The sequence below is a fragment of the Megalops cyprinoides genome, chromosome 18 (assembly GCF_013368585.1).
Source record: "Megalops cyprinoides isolate fMegCyp1 chromosome 18, fMegCyp1.pri, whole genome shotgun sequence".
Taxonomy (NCBI): Eukaryota; Metazoa; Chordata; class Actinopteri; order Elopiformes; family Megalopidae; genus Megalops; species Megalops cyprinoides.
Window position 1 is genome coordinate 20,026,432 of NC_050600.1, and position 14,060 is coordinate 20,040,491.

At 44.2% G+C, this 14,060-nt stretch overlaps 1 protein-coding gene across 1 annotated transcript in view; it reads left to right on the forward strand.

The window, feature by feature from the left end:
• Window positions 1-14,060, forward strand: part of pdgfc (platelet derived growth factor c) — a 53,200-nt gene that overhangs the window by 21,962 nt on the left and 17,178 nt on the right. Inside the window, exons 2-3 of the mRNA XM_036551944.1 lie at window positions 6,814-7,009; window positions 11,882-12,062. Of these exons, the coding sequence (XP_036407837.1) occupies window positions 6,814-7,009; window positions 11,882-12,062 (377 nt within the window). The remainder of the gene's footprint in view (window positions 1-6,813; window positions 7,010-11,881; window positions 12,063-14,060) is intronic.

The following is a 14,060-nucleotide window of genomic DNA, read 5'->3' on the forward strand; positions in this document are numbered from 1 at the left end:
TGACAGTGTGCTATTTGAGCTTTTCAGATTGTGTACTTTCATGGATTCAGTTCATTATGTACATTTTTTTAAACAAGAATATGATGATCTGTCCTGGTGACTCACCAGCTGGGCCAGACAGTGTAGGAAACACTGCCATAGAGTGTGCTTGTAAGTGAGTTATTACACAAACGCGTTGTAATTATTGGTCTGTTTTATATACCTGCTAAAACAGACACTATTTAGTCCAGCACTGTTGTCATTCGTGTCCCTCACTTTGTGTAGCAGGAAGATCGACATTCTTGGGTAAGCTCCCAGCTGGCTTATTGATGCTATCCTCAGATGTTCCTTGGCTGCTTCAGCAGGACGTGTGAACAGACCGATTTCCTCGTAGGGGCGTGGAGCCGTTTCCCAGACACAGCGAGATGATGCATGTTTTCTATCCTGATGACGGTGCCCTCCGCGGGATTGCGGAGTGCCTCTGCGCCCCTGCGTTGGCGTTCTTCCAGGCCATTCCTGAGACCTGGTTGAAAGCCTTTTTTTTTTTTGAAAGACACGACTGTTCTCAGTTCAGCTTGAGCATCCGTCGCCCCCCCAGAGCACAGAGTCACCGGAGACTTTCTCCCCCTGCTGGCCCCTCCTGGCATCAGACAGACACTTCCCCCTTCCTGTTTTTGTGTAAGCAGATTTGAGTAAATACAGTGACTGAGCGCATGTTAAGCATCCAGCTGCAAGTACGCTGTCCTTACTGATTCGTCAGTTGAAATAAAGTTCTTGCAGATGACTTGATCTGGATGTGGTTGGCAAAATATCAAGGGTTTGATTTGCAAATACCAAAAGTAGAAAGAGTATCAAGTTAAGTTAGTCAGTGACAAGCCCAGTGATTAGGAGCCCTATTAGTATTTATACCCGGGTGATATCAACACCAACCTCCTGTCGCTGTTTACTGTCCCCTGTGACTAAAGGGATATGCCCCCACAGCCTGAGTAATTTTATGAGTGCAACACTTGGGCTGACCTTTAAGACGCGTGGGCCTGAGGCATTTATTTTCAGATTACTCATTTTTATGATGTGAAGTAAAAAGGTCCAGAGTTAATGCATTTCTCGCTAATTGTTAGAGTAATACATTTTAGGGGATGTGTCCAATTAACAGTGTCTCTTTGAGATGACGAGGATCAAGGCTTTGGCAGTAAATCAGTGTCATAGCCTCCTACGTTGCAGACTGTCATCTTTGGGTTCCACAAAGACAGCTAGACCTAGCCCAGGTGAAATAGGAATGCTATGCTAATCTTTTTGAGCGCAATCCGTCTTATATCAGCTACTTTGTAACCACCCAGGCATACCAGAGTCGTTTATGTATCAAGGGAGTCCATAATCCTTAACAGCGTCATTCCTCAGATTGTCAAACTGAATGGCTGCAACTGATGCCCACTTTAGATGGGAAGGTGCATATAGACATCAGCTGCGGCATTTATTTCTAAATGGTCTAAGGAATGATGATGCTGATCTCCTTTGGTGTGCATCGGTGGCTCAGTGTGGAGTCTGTGACTGGTGGGATCGTTGCTGGGGTTGGCCACAGTTGTGTAGTGCCATCATCATGGAAAAAAAAAAAGATACAGGGGACATGTGGACCATGGACAGAAGGATTAAAAAAAAGCAGAACTGCGGTCTGGTCAAAACCTGAATGAATAAGTCCTGCTCTTGGCGAGATCAAATGCATTAAACGGCTGAGATAATGCAATCTCCTTTATCATTGTGTCAAACTTTGTCCGACTTAAAGAGAATCATCTGTCCGGCAGATTAAGTTAGTGCAGGAAGCAATGCTCTCATAAAGCCAGATTCTTTTTAAATGGCATGAGAAATTCACATTCGGTGTTCAGCAACTTTGCTGACCGACTGTAAACCTAAAGGCAATAAATATTTGAAACCAGGCCTGTAATTTACTGCACCTGTAGTAACCACCGCAAAACCGTAATAAGCAGCAGATGTGAGAATGACTGTACTGGACCTCAAAACTGGGTCAGAGATTTTTTAACCTGACTAATACGGCCTCATGACTTTGTTTTGGACAAACACACAAGGTAAAGTCCCCAGCTATATCTGTTGCATTGGACATTGGCATTTTTTAGAGGGATGGCTAGTTGCAGAAAGCATGTAGCATGTTTTATGCTTAACTAGTCATCAACAGCACCTTAATAATGGCGCAAACCATGTTTTTTTAAACCACAATAACTCCTTAGGACTGAACCAAATTCAAAGCCATCATTAGAAGTGAATGGGTCTCTACATGATAAATAAATAGGTTCTAATTTGCTGCAGCCCTGAGGCAAACAGCCACATACAGTTAATATCTGTCCTTAACCTTGACTTAAAAATAAATTCAAGCATCAGTGCAAACACACTGTATTGAATTTGTTTTGCTGATCAAACTGAGTTTGTAAAAAAAAAAGTACCACTTTCATTCTAGTGTACGCGCTCGAGTAAGTACACTTTGATATAGTGAGTCAAAGTTAAGGATAAATAAATCCAGAGTAAAATCCTGCCTTAACCACAGGCAAAACAAACACAGGAATATTACAGAATTGTAAAAGCTTGGTCCCTTCCTGCAGCTTATGTGTTACCCATATGCCTGTCTTAGCGACAGAAAGGTTAATATTTGACATTGGTTGCTTCTCTGAAATACTTTACTGAGTAATGTGTGAACAAAACACAATGGATTCACTGTGTGGGCCTATTTACTTTAACTCACTTCCTGCCCTAATCATCCTCACTTTTCTCCTAAAATTAGGTCAAGGAAAAGTCATGTTTGAGGCAATTAACCCAGGGGACCCCATTGTTAGCATGAAGTGTCTTTTTTTCTAACCAGGAAAGTGAGGTCACCCTTTACCCAAACATAGGCTAACAGGGGGGAGGAGCCCTGGCATTTGATACATCATTTCTGGTTAAGTTTTTGAAAAGTCAGACAAAACATACCTTTTGAGAGTGTCGGAATTTTGCTTTTTGGTTGCATGTCCCTATGTATTTTGTTTCACAGAATGTTCCCGAATGTACAGTATATGGAATACACTCTACTCTGAGGGGGATCCCAGCCCCCAACCACCCCCCAAAAATAAATGAAAGAAAAACAGGCACCTGGAAGAGTGTAGTGTGTAGTTAGTAGAAAGAAAAAGAGTTTCTCTGGCCCATTAAACGGTAAAATCATTTGCAACAGTGTAAGAGTCTGCTTTGATCTCTGTGCCTGCAGAACCCTCCTCCGCATGAAGCCTCTGCCGTCTGTCTGAATCCCTCTCTCCGCGCCCTCCGCCTCACCCATGGAGCGGCTTTTTCCTCCAGCTCATGATTTTAATCGTGCTCTCAATGGACCGGCGTTCCATTCATCACATAACTGCCCCCACCCCCCCCCCAATCCCCACCTCCCACAACCTCACAGTCTGCACCCCTGTTTAGTTGCCTCTGTATGCTCCTGCTGCATTGAAACCATGTGTGCTGGAGTGTGTTGCCCGGGTCCTCTTACCCGCGCGCCCAAAAACAACGGACCTCTGCATTAATCATTACGCTCCTCACCAGCCACCGGCGCTCCTAGATTGGGAATGGGACGGCGATTAAAAAGCACGCCGTGGTCACCAGAAACCCCCGCGCCCCCCGTGGCAAAGAGGAACCCGAAAGCCGGCGCTCTCTCTCAGACATTTGGAGCCCGGCCAGGGAATACTGTCAAAAACAAAGCAGCAAGAGCTGTCAATCAAACCCGCCGCTGCTGCACGCTCAGTGAGATTAAAAGAACCATAAAGCTTTTCTCTCCGTTTTTTTCCTTAAAATGAAATGACATCAAAGGCATCTCGGCTGGAGCAGGAGAAGAATCGCCTGTTTATATAATTCACTTAGCACACACATTGTTCTGTCTTCAGAAGAGGGTGTGTTTGTAGTATATGGCAATCAGTTGCTGCCTTGAGGGCCTGGTATTTGGATTAATATTGCACGCATTGTCCGTTTGCAATCTCCGGAGAGCAAGAATCATCTTGCTAGAGCTTACTTATCCAGACATTGTGTCTTTTCTCTGCTAGACGTAGTTAGTGCTCGCTGCCAAAATTCCTATTCAGTACAAAATGTGGTTACTTAAAGGTAAGATGTGCCTTTTCTTTGCATTTTAGCTTTCAAATTACAACCTACCACACATCTTGTTAGAAGAAAAACGTATGTCTTCCATCAAAGCACTGCTTCGGCCATTGCTGAAGGCTCCAGGAAAGATGTCTCTGTTCATTTTTGATACATTAAGGGATCCTTTTATTCAATGAAGCAGGTAGAGACATGCTTTTATGTCAACGAGAATATATTGTTTGCATCTAGTGGAAACGAGATGCAGTAACTCATTGCCCTTGTTGAAACCTACTGAATGTTAGGACGCAGACCTCTGTTTAATTTTCTACTGGTGGCAGTTTGCTCTTATACAGAGGTAATGCCCCTGCCATTCTCAAAAGCTCGATGTTGGAATAAAGTCTCTGTACTAACTGTCCCAGGATGTGAATGATTGTCCTTGGTTTAATAAGTAGCTGAAAGCAATTACACTCCCACCGAAATCATTATGATATACTGCTGCACCTGAAATATGTTTACACATCTGCTAAATCTACTACCTGCTAGCAAGCGCACGGTGCCAACTTAGAGTCTAATAAATGGGACCAATCAGAAAACACTACCGGTATGTTTTTTTTATTTTATTTATGTGTACCTGCTTCTGAGGGAATGATTGAACATCCGGGTACTCCTCTGGTCAGTGGTCCCGTGTTTAAAAAATGAAACGCCCCGAACATTTATACGAGTGGATTTCATAGCTTTTCACAGATGCCACATGAAGGCATTTAATAACGTTTACGGCGCAAAGCCGAGGATCTGAATCGTTGCTGCGGGGCGAGTGAGGGAGAGATGAGAGATAGGGGGTGCGGGGGGGGGGGGGGGGGGGGGTGGGGGATCAGGTGGATTGTTGTGCATTGCCTAATTGTGGTGCACGGCAAGCGGCTGCTTATTGGCAGTATTTCCTCCTCAAGGTGACAGAGGCTGATGGAGAGTGGGGCGAGGGGGGGGGGCGCGTGTGATTTAAAGCCCGGCCGTGAATTCCCAGGGTGGGCCGCGCGGCAGGGAGCTCGTTAAGAGCAGGTGCTCTGCTCCTCTTTTTTTTTACGGCCTCTTATGCGCCCTGATTTGAGAGGGCCCCGACGACTCGCCGATGCATCACGGCTGATGGTAGCAATCAGTTTGCCCGTGCGGACAGGCTGTCTAAAGGCAGGCTTTATTTTTTTAAGGGGATAGCAATTAGAAAGTCAAGCCCGGGGAAAGACAGGGACCTGATGTGGCCGGCGCTCTACATCTTGTCGAGCCGAACGCGGTGGCAGTGAAAAAAAGAGCATTCGGGACAATGTGTTCGGGATGGGGAAAGGAAGGAACCCTATGTCCGTGTGCATCTTATTAGCCAGTGGCTATGTGCCGGCTCGTGTCGCGGACCGACACTTCTTTAACAATTAATCACTCTCCTAAATTGGTGGTAATCAAGTCATGACAGATAGCAATCATGTGACTGCAGAACTAAATTCAGAAATCATTTATAGCGATTGATATTGGCTGAGCCTGATGTGTTGTTTGATGTACTTTATGTCCTATGGACGTTCATTCCAGTGGTAATAAGTGGCTATAAATATTTTAGAATTACTTTAACGGCTGTTAAGTGCGCTGGCAATTGCTAATGAATCGTTGCTGATGCGGCTGTAAATGCTTTATGTATGTATACATAAGAACCCCCTAAGCAGAATACTGCTATTTTCTCTGGCGCTGTCAGTGCACGGTATTTTGGAAAATACCAGGAAGTCATGGCCCGTTTTTCACTGTAATTCAATGCCTGTGAAAGCAACAACAAGCAGCATTGTCACTTGCTCTCCAAACTGCTAAATGTTAGACTAAACATTTGTGGAGATTTCGGTGTGTGATTACTTATATGTGATTAGCGGTTACTGCATTGTGTAATTGGGTTGATTCAGAGGGAAGCTTCTTCAGACAGGAGACCAAAGATGGAACAGTCCAAAGAGATTGAATGTGTGCTTATGTGAGGCCTCTGCTTTTGTTTATTCACTGTTGGTAGGATTCATCACTCTTAAATATCATGTTACAATTGTCTGTCAGATATAGTAGCTAAGCCAGTCCATGTATGTGGCAAAGTCTCCTTTTTGTTGACTCACTGATGTTGTATCTGCCAGAAGGGAGATATGCACTTCCAAATACAGTGTTTTCCCTCACCTAGCTGACTGCCCTTCACATTTTTTTCTCTGTCTTGTATACAGTCCAGATTTTGTCCGTTCTCACACATTATGCATTGCCATGCCTATGTGTCATGTCCCGTAATGCTCAAACACAGAGTATTCAATCAGAATGCAGCCTTTTTACTCACTGCCTCAGAAAATAACATTAACAGTACATAGATGTATTTCTGTGCTCTTCCATGCCGTGTGCCGTATTTCTTTCTGACGCATGGCCTCAATAAAGGAAAATTTGCCTTAAAAAAATGTCAGCTTCAGTCTGCTGCCTTTTTTATCCTTGAGGATACATCCCTCCACAGAAAGTGGATGTCTGCTGTGTAATAAATAAATAAATAAATAAATGTAACCAAATGACTAAGTTTAGCAATGACAAAAATGTCATACCACCCTTAACCTACGATGGCTTGTTATGTATTGCTATAGCAAACACAGTAGACAAAAGGAACCCTTAAAGCTGGAGGGAACAGACTTGGCCACTGCTCTGCCCGTGTTTAACCACTGAGAATATGTTCCGTTTCCTCTCTGTCTCAAGGGGTTCAGGACTCCCAGCATGAGAAGGTCCTCACAGTGGCAGGAGATGGAACAGTCCACAGCCCCAACTTTCCCCGCACCTACCCCCGCAACATGGTGCTCGTCTGGAGGCTGGTGGCTGCCAACGAGAACGCGCGGATACAGTTAACCTTTGACGAAAGATTTGGGCTGGAGGACCCAGAAGACGGTATATGCAAGTAAGTGCAAGTAGAGTGGACTCTGTGTGTGTGTGTATGTGTGTGTGTGTGTGTGTGTGTGTGTGTGTGTGTGTGTGCGCGCATTGACATTTGGTGGAAAGATGCCTTCTGTTGTTTTGGGCCTTTTTGAAGGGTTGCAGCTGAATTGTATGCCATTTTCTACATTGCTTTTGCCATTTAAGAGCAGAATAAATAGAGATAAACCTGCACAGGACTGATTTGCTCTCAGGTGACTGGCATGGGGAAATGGCTGCAGCAGATACAGCCGACTCAGGCCTGGCTGTTTGTTTCTGCTTGACACCGGCAGCCCTTCGGTGCTAGCCTTCGCTCTGAGCTCATTTTATAAATATGGCCTGGGCAGGCGCGAAACATCGGTCTCCGTCACTGTCATTTTTTAGACAAATCTGCAGAGGTGTATATCAGCGTCGCTCTCGAACGTGTCGTCCATCATATTTAATTCGCCGGCGCCCGCGCAGCCGAGCGTATGCATCCGCGGGGGAGAGTGACCTCTGTAAGCACAACAGAGACGTCAGCGCCGAGGCCAGATATTCCCAGGGAGCTCCCCCGATTGGCCGCTCAATGTATCACAATATGGCTGCTGTGGACACCGGCCCTCTCCCTAATGTCCTGCCTGTAATTTAAGCGTGTGCTCCGTGACAGCCGCGGTGAATGAGCTCTCTGTGCCGTCTCCCTCGCCAGGGAAAGTCAATACATGCAATCAGGTGGAGTGATGATCGACACCCGTTTTGGCAGGCACCTCCATGTTCAAGACTGCACAGGTTGTCTGTGAACTGGAGTCACAGAGCCACAGGAGAGCACACAGGAAACAATACAGAGCCAGCTTAAGTAACGTACAGCCTCATTGCACTGTGTATAAACACCCTCTGCTACTGCTTTTTCCCACGCTGTCCAGAGCCCTAAGGTACCTTTGCACACAAGTGATTACACACGTGCATAACACACATGAGCCCACCTACGTGGACATACATAGATACACATGCACACACACATGCTTTACACAGACACGCATGTGCGTGAGCACACACACACGCACACACACACAGACACACATACACATTTACATTTACATTTATTCATTTGGCAGACGCTTTTATACAAAGCGACTTACATAGGTTACAGTTCTTTACAATGATATCCATTTATACAGCTGGATAGTTACTGAGGCAACTGTGGGTTAAGTACCTTGCCCAAGGGTACAGCAGCAGTGTCCCAGCAGGGATCGAACCAGCAACCTTTCGGTTACGAGTCCTTTCGGTTACGAGTCCTGCTCCTTAACCACTATGCTACACACACACCCACAAACATACACACACATACACATACACACATATACAAAATACACATACACACAAAAAATACATACACATGCACACACAAATATAAACAAATCCACTTAAGCACATGGTCACACATGCACACACAGACAAACATCTGTGCGAGCATTCACACACAGATAACCACACTCAGGCACACATGCAAATCCCCATGGATGCGCACACACACACACACACACACACATACACACACAGTCTTTTATCCCCGTGGCGCGTCAGCAATCTGTTGGCGATGCCCCCTCCCACGACACGGCGTTCTCCGGTCCCCTCGGCGCGCCGATATTCTCATGAGAACGTGGGTGGAAATATGCGATGTGAAAACGCTCACAGGGCAATCCATCGCAAGGTGTTTGTCCCACTGCTTCATTACAGTAAAACAAGTCAATAAATAGGATACTGCCATCTGCTGACATCTAATAAACACTGATGGCCCCGCACAAAACAAATAAAACCACACAACAGTGTGGCTCTTCAGAAGCCTTCAGCTATCTCTTGGAAGATGGAACTCGGAACACTCTTGTTACAGTTAGCTGTTTATATACTGTTCTGCTTGTCTTGAAAAAAAAAAACACATTTCTAGCAAATTCCACAGGACTTAACCTTGAGTTGCTTTCCTTTGTTCCATGTGTATTCACTTCTTAATACAGGCCTAGAAAAAAGATGATTACCATCACACAGAACTAGTCTACAATCATTAATATAGAAAACAAACAACCCCCTAGGTACTCTCTGAATATGTATAGCGTGATTGTTGTAACGATATCACCGCAATATACTGCATTATATCACTTTTTGCCTGAAGAGATATGCTCTTCACACTGAGCTCCTATCCAAAGTCAGAGCGCGAATGCATGTTGGCAGGTACATCCACTCAAGAGTAAATGGAGAGATGGCAAACAAAAGGAGCAGAACATGTAAAAATGTGAAATAATTTAGCAGGAGAAAATAATTTTGCCCTGCATTATTTATGTACCATCTGCTGCTGACATTAAGGCCACGTCTGAGGTTTGACTCACAAAAAGAGCAGCCTAAACATTCAGCTGCATGGCTTTCTTAGAACTGATTAAAAAAATTCTGCATAAATCATCTCTTTTCTTGTGGAGAAAGTATGGTACAATGTGAATGTAATATCAGGTCATTCCAGGAACTTATGAAAAAACGTACATTGGGAGGGGGTCAAAGAACAATATTAACACCAGTATGGCACTAGAGGACCCTATTAGGTATATATACTTTCTTCCTTCGTCCAAACAGTACAAGTGTTATGAAGGTTCCATTTTCTTGGTTGGTGCTGACCCATGTGAAATTCAAATGCGCAAAGGAGTTTGTCCACATCCATTTATTAAACATCACGGCAAATCCGTTTAATGCCTGTTCATTCCACCACTATTTATACAGAAACTGGTCTGAAGTGAAAACATCGGACTTCACAAAATGAAAACAGCCTTCCGAAGTTAAATATCTGCATTGGCACTCCCAAATAAAGAGTAAGAGTGCATTTAAGCAGCAGGCCAAAAAATAGCCCCCGTCTTGGCAAAAAGACTCAGAAGCCATCGTTTACAGAACACTCCTGAGTTATTGGGTCATGCAGGCAAAATAATATGGCACCAGTCCACAGTTTATACAGTGTAGTTGTGCCAGTGGAGGTTTGAAGACATTCTATTCAGGCCAGAGTATCAAAGAAGGGGAACATGGAAAGGAACATGAAAGTAAAAGGAAAGGAAAGAAAATGACTTTATTTCCTCTTTAACGTCAAATGATTAAAATAAACCGGTAAAGGAGGAGCCAAATGCAGACAGCATCTGCTTCCCTGAGAGAGGATGCAGTCACCATGCTTTGTAAAAATCAAATTTTTGACCAAATGAGAAGAGAATCACGTGCCGTTTACTTGAATGAATTTTGATTGGATTTACATTCATCCAGGACAGTGCCGCTGAAATTCACAGAGTACATTGTTTCTAAGAAAGCCATGTGTTTGATATTGGGGAAAGATATAGCCTATTTGTTAAATTGTCACATAAAGTTCTGGGTGAAATGGCCCAAGAAAAACCCTCTCTATCACTGCACTTTCAATTCAGCAATTTCAGCTAAGGTTGTAAATCCAAGGCCAGATAAACAATACAAATCAATTTGGCATCAATTTGAGCGTTTAGCCATTTGTCACACAGCTGACAGAAACAAGTCTAGAACTTTCCAGGAGGCACTAGCCAGTATATTTGCATTTAACATGTACATCTTGTAGTATACAGCCAGAGGTGTGGCTCTGACCACAGTAGTTCACATTATGTTACAGTACTGGTGAATACAAAGCAAATGGACTATCACTTTTGTATGAACTGCAATAATAGTAATGCTACCCTTCTCTGCACTATTGCACTGTTCTGACAATTTATCCTCAGTATGTCTCAGTGCTGTCCAAACTGAAAACTATGTAATCTCATTTAAGATGCTTTGATCACGAGACCGTTGCCTTGGCAACACATTTTCTACAAATGTCTCTGGGGATTTTGTTTTCAAGGGACATCGTCAACTGTCTTTTTTTTTTCTTCCAAGGAGACTGGCCTACTCTGTAAGCGTTGCCATGTAGAGAGTTAGACACTCAACACTAATCACCGCAATTACATTGCAAGCTGATGGAAAGGAACATTGATATTTCAAAGTAACCCGAAAGACTTATTTCCTAAATGGTGTGATGCACACGTTCTTGCCGTTGCCAGCTAGCAAAGGTGATCGTTCTTAATGCTCTCCCCCGATCCACTTTAGCTTGTGCGGTGCACTTGTAATGTGCAGTTCATCTTTTATATTTAATACAAACTGTGAATAATCCAGTTACAGTGGGCCTCCACGGAGCCTGACTGAGTGTTGGGGCGGTAGTTGTAAACCATTTAGTGGTACCTCGCTGCCCCCCCAAGAGTCGAATTCGGATGAGGGGAAACACGCTTAGTAAAGAAAGCACACCAAGCGCCCCAGGACACCGCCCTATCGCACGGCACGCCGCACTGTATTGGTTAGCTAAATTGCTCTCGTATGACAACAAGCCGTTGTTTGTGGATGGCTGATTTGCGAGACTGAAAGTCGTGTTGCGTGTCTGTGGGACATTAACGCAGCTATCAGGGAAACGACAGGAGTTTGTACCGTTTGTGTGTGGCCCCCTCCAACAGGATATTCATCCAATCAGAACTGCCTTCAGAATGGAATTAGCCCACTGTTAAGTTAAAGCCAGGTAGCTTTTTACATTACAATATTGTCATTTAACAAACACTCTTATCCAGAGCAACTTACATGCAGTAGGTTACAATTTTATGCATTTGTACAGTCAGACATTTACTGAGGCAATTCTGGGTTAAGTACCTTGCCAAAGGATACAACGGCAGCACTGTAGGGAGGAATCAAACCAGCAGCCTTTTGGTTACAAGTCCTACTCCTTGCCGTTACGCCACACTGCTTTTTGCTTTGCAAACCCAATGGATTGGTTTGCATGTGTGTTTTTAACAGTCCTTCTCTTTGACAATTGCAGGTATGACTTTGTAGAGATCGAGGAGCCCTCTGACGGCGCCATACTAGGCCGGTGGTGCGGGTCACAGGCAGCGCCAGGAACCCAGGTGTCCAAGGGGAGCCAGATTAGGATACGCTTCACATCGGACGAATACTTCCCAGCGGAACCAGGCTTCTGCATTCGGTACTCCCTGCTCCCAGTGGTGAGACCCCCATTCTCTGTCTTTCCGAACTAAGCAACAAGACCTTCTGACCTAATGCATCACATATCAGCCATTTATTTCATTACAGACTTACCCATCTTATGTAGCTATTCACTGAACTTTTTTCATGTAAAGCAATCAGATATAAATAGGATTGCTTTCTGTCTGACACACTGCCTGACAGAATTTGCAGCTGGTTGCGACAGTGTGATGCATGAGTATAGACGTTCCCTAAGACCGGAGTCAAAGAAGGAGCGTTTTGTATTCATGGCAGATCTGAAGTTCCACGGGCACAATCACTTTGAGCCGCGCGGACACTAGTTGGTTTATTGACCCTTGGATGGATTAATTCCCTGATTAATTCCTCCAACTGGAAATAAAGGAGGGATTAAAGAGGCGGAGAGGGAGCCCGGCCTTGAACACAGGACGTGTCTCTGAGAGACGGCAGCATCGCCCCCGTCTCTTTCTTCCCCGTGCTAGACCACCCACAGCGAGGTATAATGCAGCGCCCCCCTTCACTCACAAAAGTCTGGAGATAAACTGAGTGAAATACCACTCTCCATATTTCCCCTTGACACTCTGCAATTAATAACACAAATGAAAGGCTGGGACACGCAGTACAGTGTCAGCCCTGAACTTGCCCTGTTAATGACATTACGAGTTTGCCATGAGTTTGCCACAAGTTCGCCAGTTGGAACTCGGGGTGGGAACTTTAAAACTGTACATTCAAAAACAGCATAGATGCTGTAGTGTTTTGAGTTCTAACAACATGTGATAAATACCATTTTGAGCATGTACAAGCTGCAGTTTTCACCTGAATTGCATTGAATGGCAGGTTTCACAAGCCTACAAGTTTTGTTAAGCTACGAAAAGGAATGCTCACAGTTTCGACTCTCAAGCTTAACTGCAATTATATCAGTATAACAGAGCTCAGATCAGATAGCCAAGATTCAGTTCTTGTAACAAGGCTGCATTCAAGGTGAGAACGGGACATTCAAAATGGCGTAATATCTCAAACATAAGTTATGACCTACTCAGTATCTGTTTGATTTTAACCAAATTGCATTGTCCTCAAACACTTCCATCAGCATTTTACTGAACTGAGTGGAGAGTTAACTTTCAGGGCCAGTGGTGTGGGAGTGTATGACTGATTAACTCTCAACATGATTGCTGATTACCCCACATCGGTGGTTATTGTAGCTAAAGTCAGTTTCACACATGAGCCTGGTCCATTGTTACATTTGAATGTGGATTCATTGCTTTCATCTTAATTTAATTGACTCTCAAATGTCTATGCATCATGCCAAAATATCAGCAGATTTTTTTTCATTTTGAATGTTATTTAGCTGTCATTTAAGCCACCCTTATTTCATGTTTAATCACATATTGATCTAACAGGAATAAAAGAGCATGCAAGGACCAATCTGACTGTACTTAAGTCACATAGATCATGAGAAACGCCTTCCTCACCACATGAGAAAACATGCCCCAAGTGTGTGCTTATGAAATGTCACCTTGCAAATCTGTTTACCAAGACGTGTCCAGAGTCTGAGCAAGTCATTCAAAAAGCAGCCACTTTCACACCCGCAGATCTCAAATCAAAACTGGACCCCATGTTTGCTTCGGTCAGTCAAACGATGTGTTACATTTGAGACTTGTATGCTTCGTGTACCGGGATGGGAGTGTTTTTCTGTCGACCGGTTGTGTGAAATCAATGTTTAATGTCTGTCAAAGAAAAAGGAATCCTGGTAAGGCCTAGTGTGATGTGCTGCAGAATGGCTCTGCACTGTATGTTAGCATTGGAGTGTTACCGCCCGTCAGTTTTAAACCTGGATTCAAACACGCTAGTCAAAGTTAATACTGAAGGACAAGAGACAGTCCAGTGCAGGATTCTAACCCCTGTGGAAGATCCTGGCTATTGATTGTTTGCTAGCTCTTAGGAGAGTTCTGTCTTTGGAGTGGCTGAGCATCCGTTTGCAGAATGCCAATGAGGGCGAT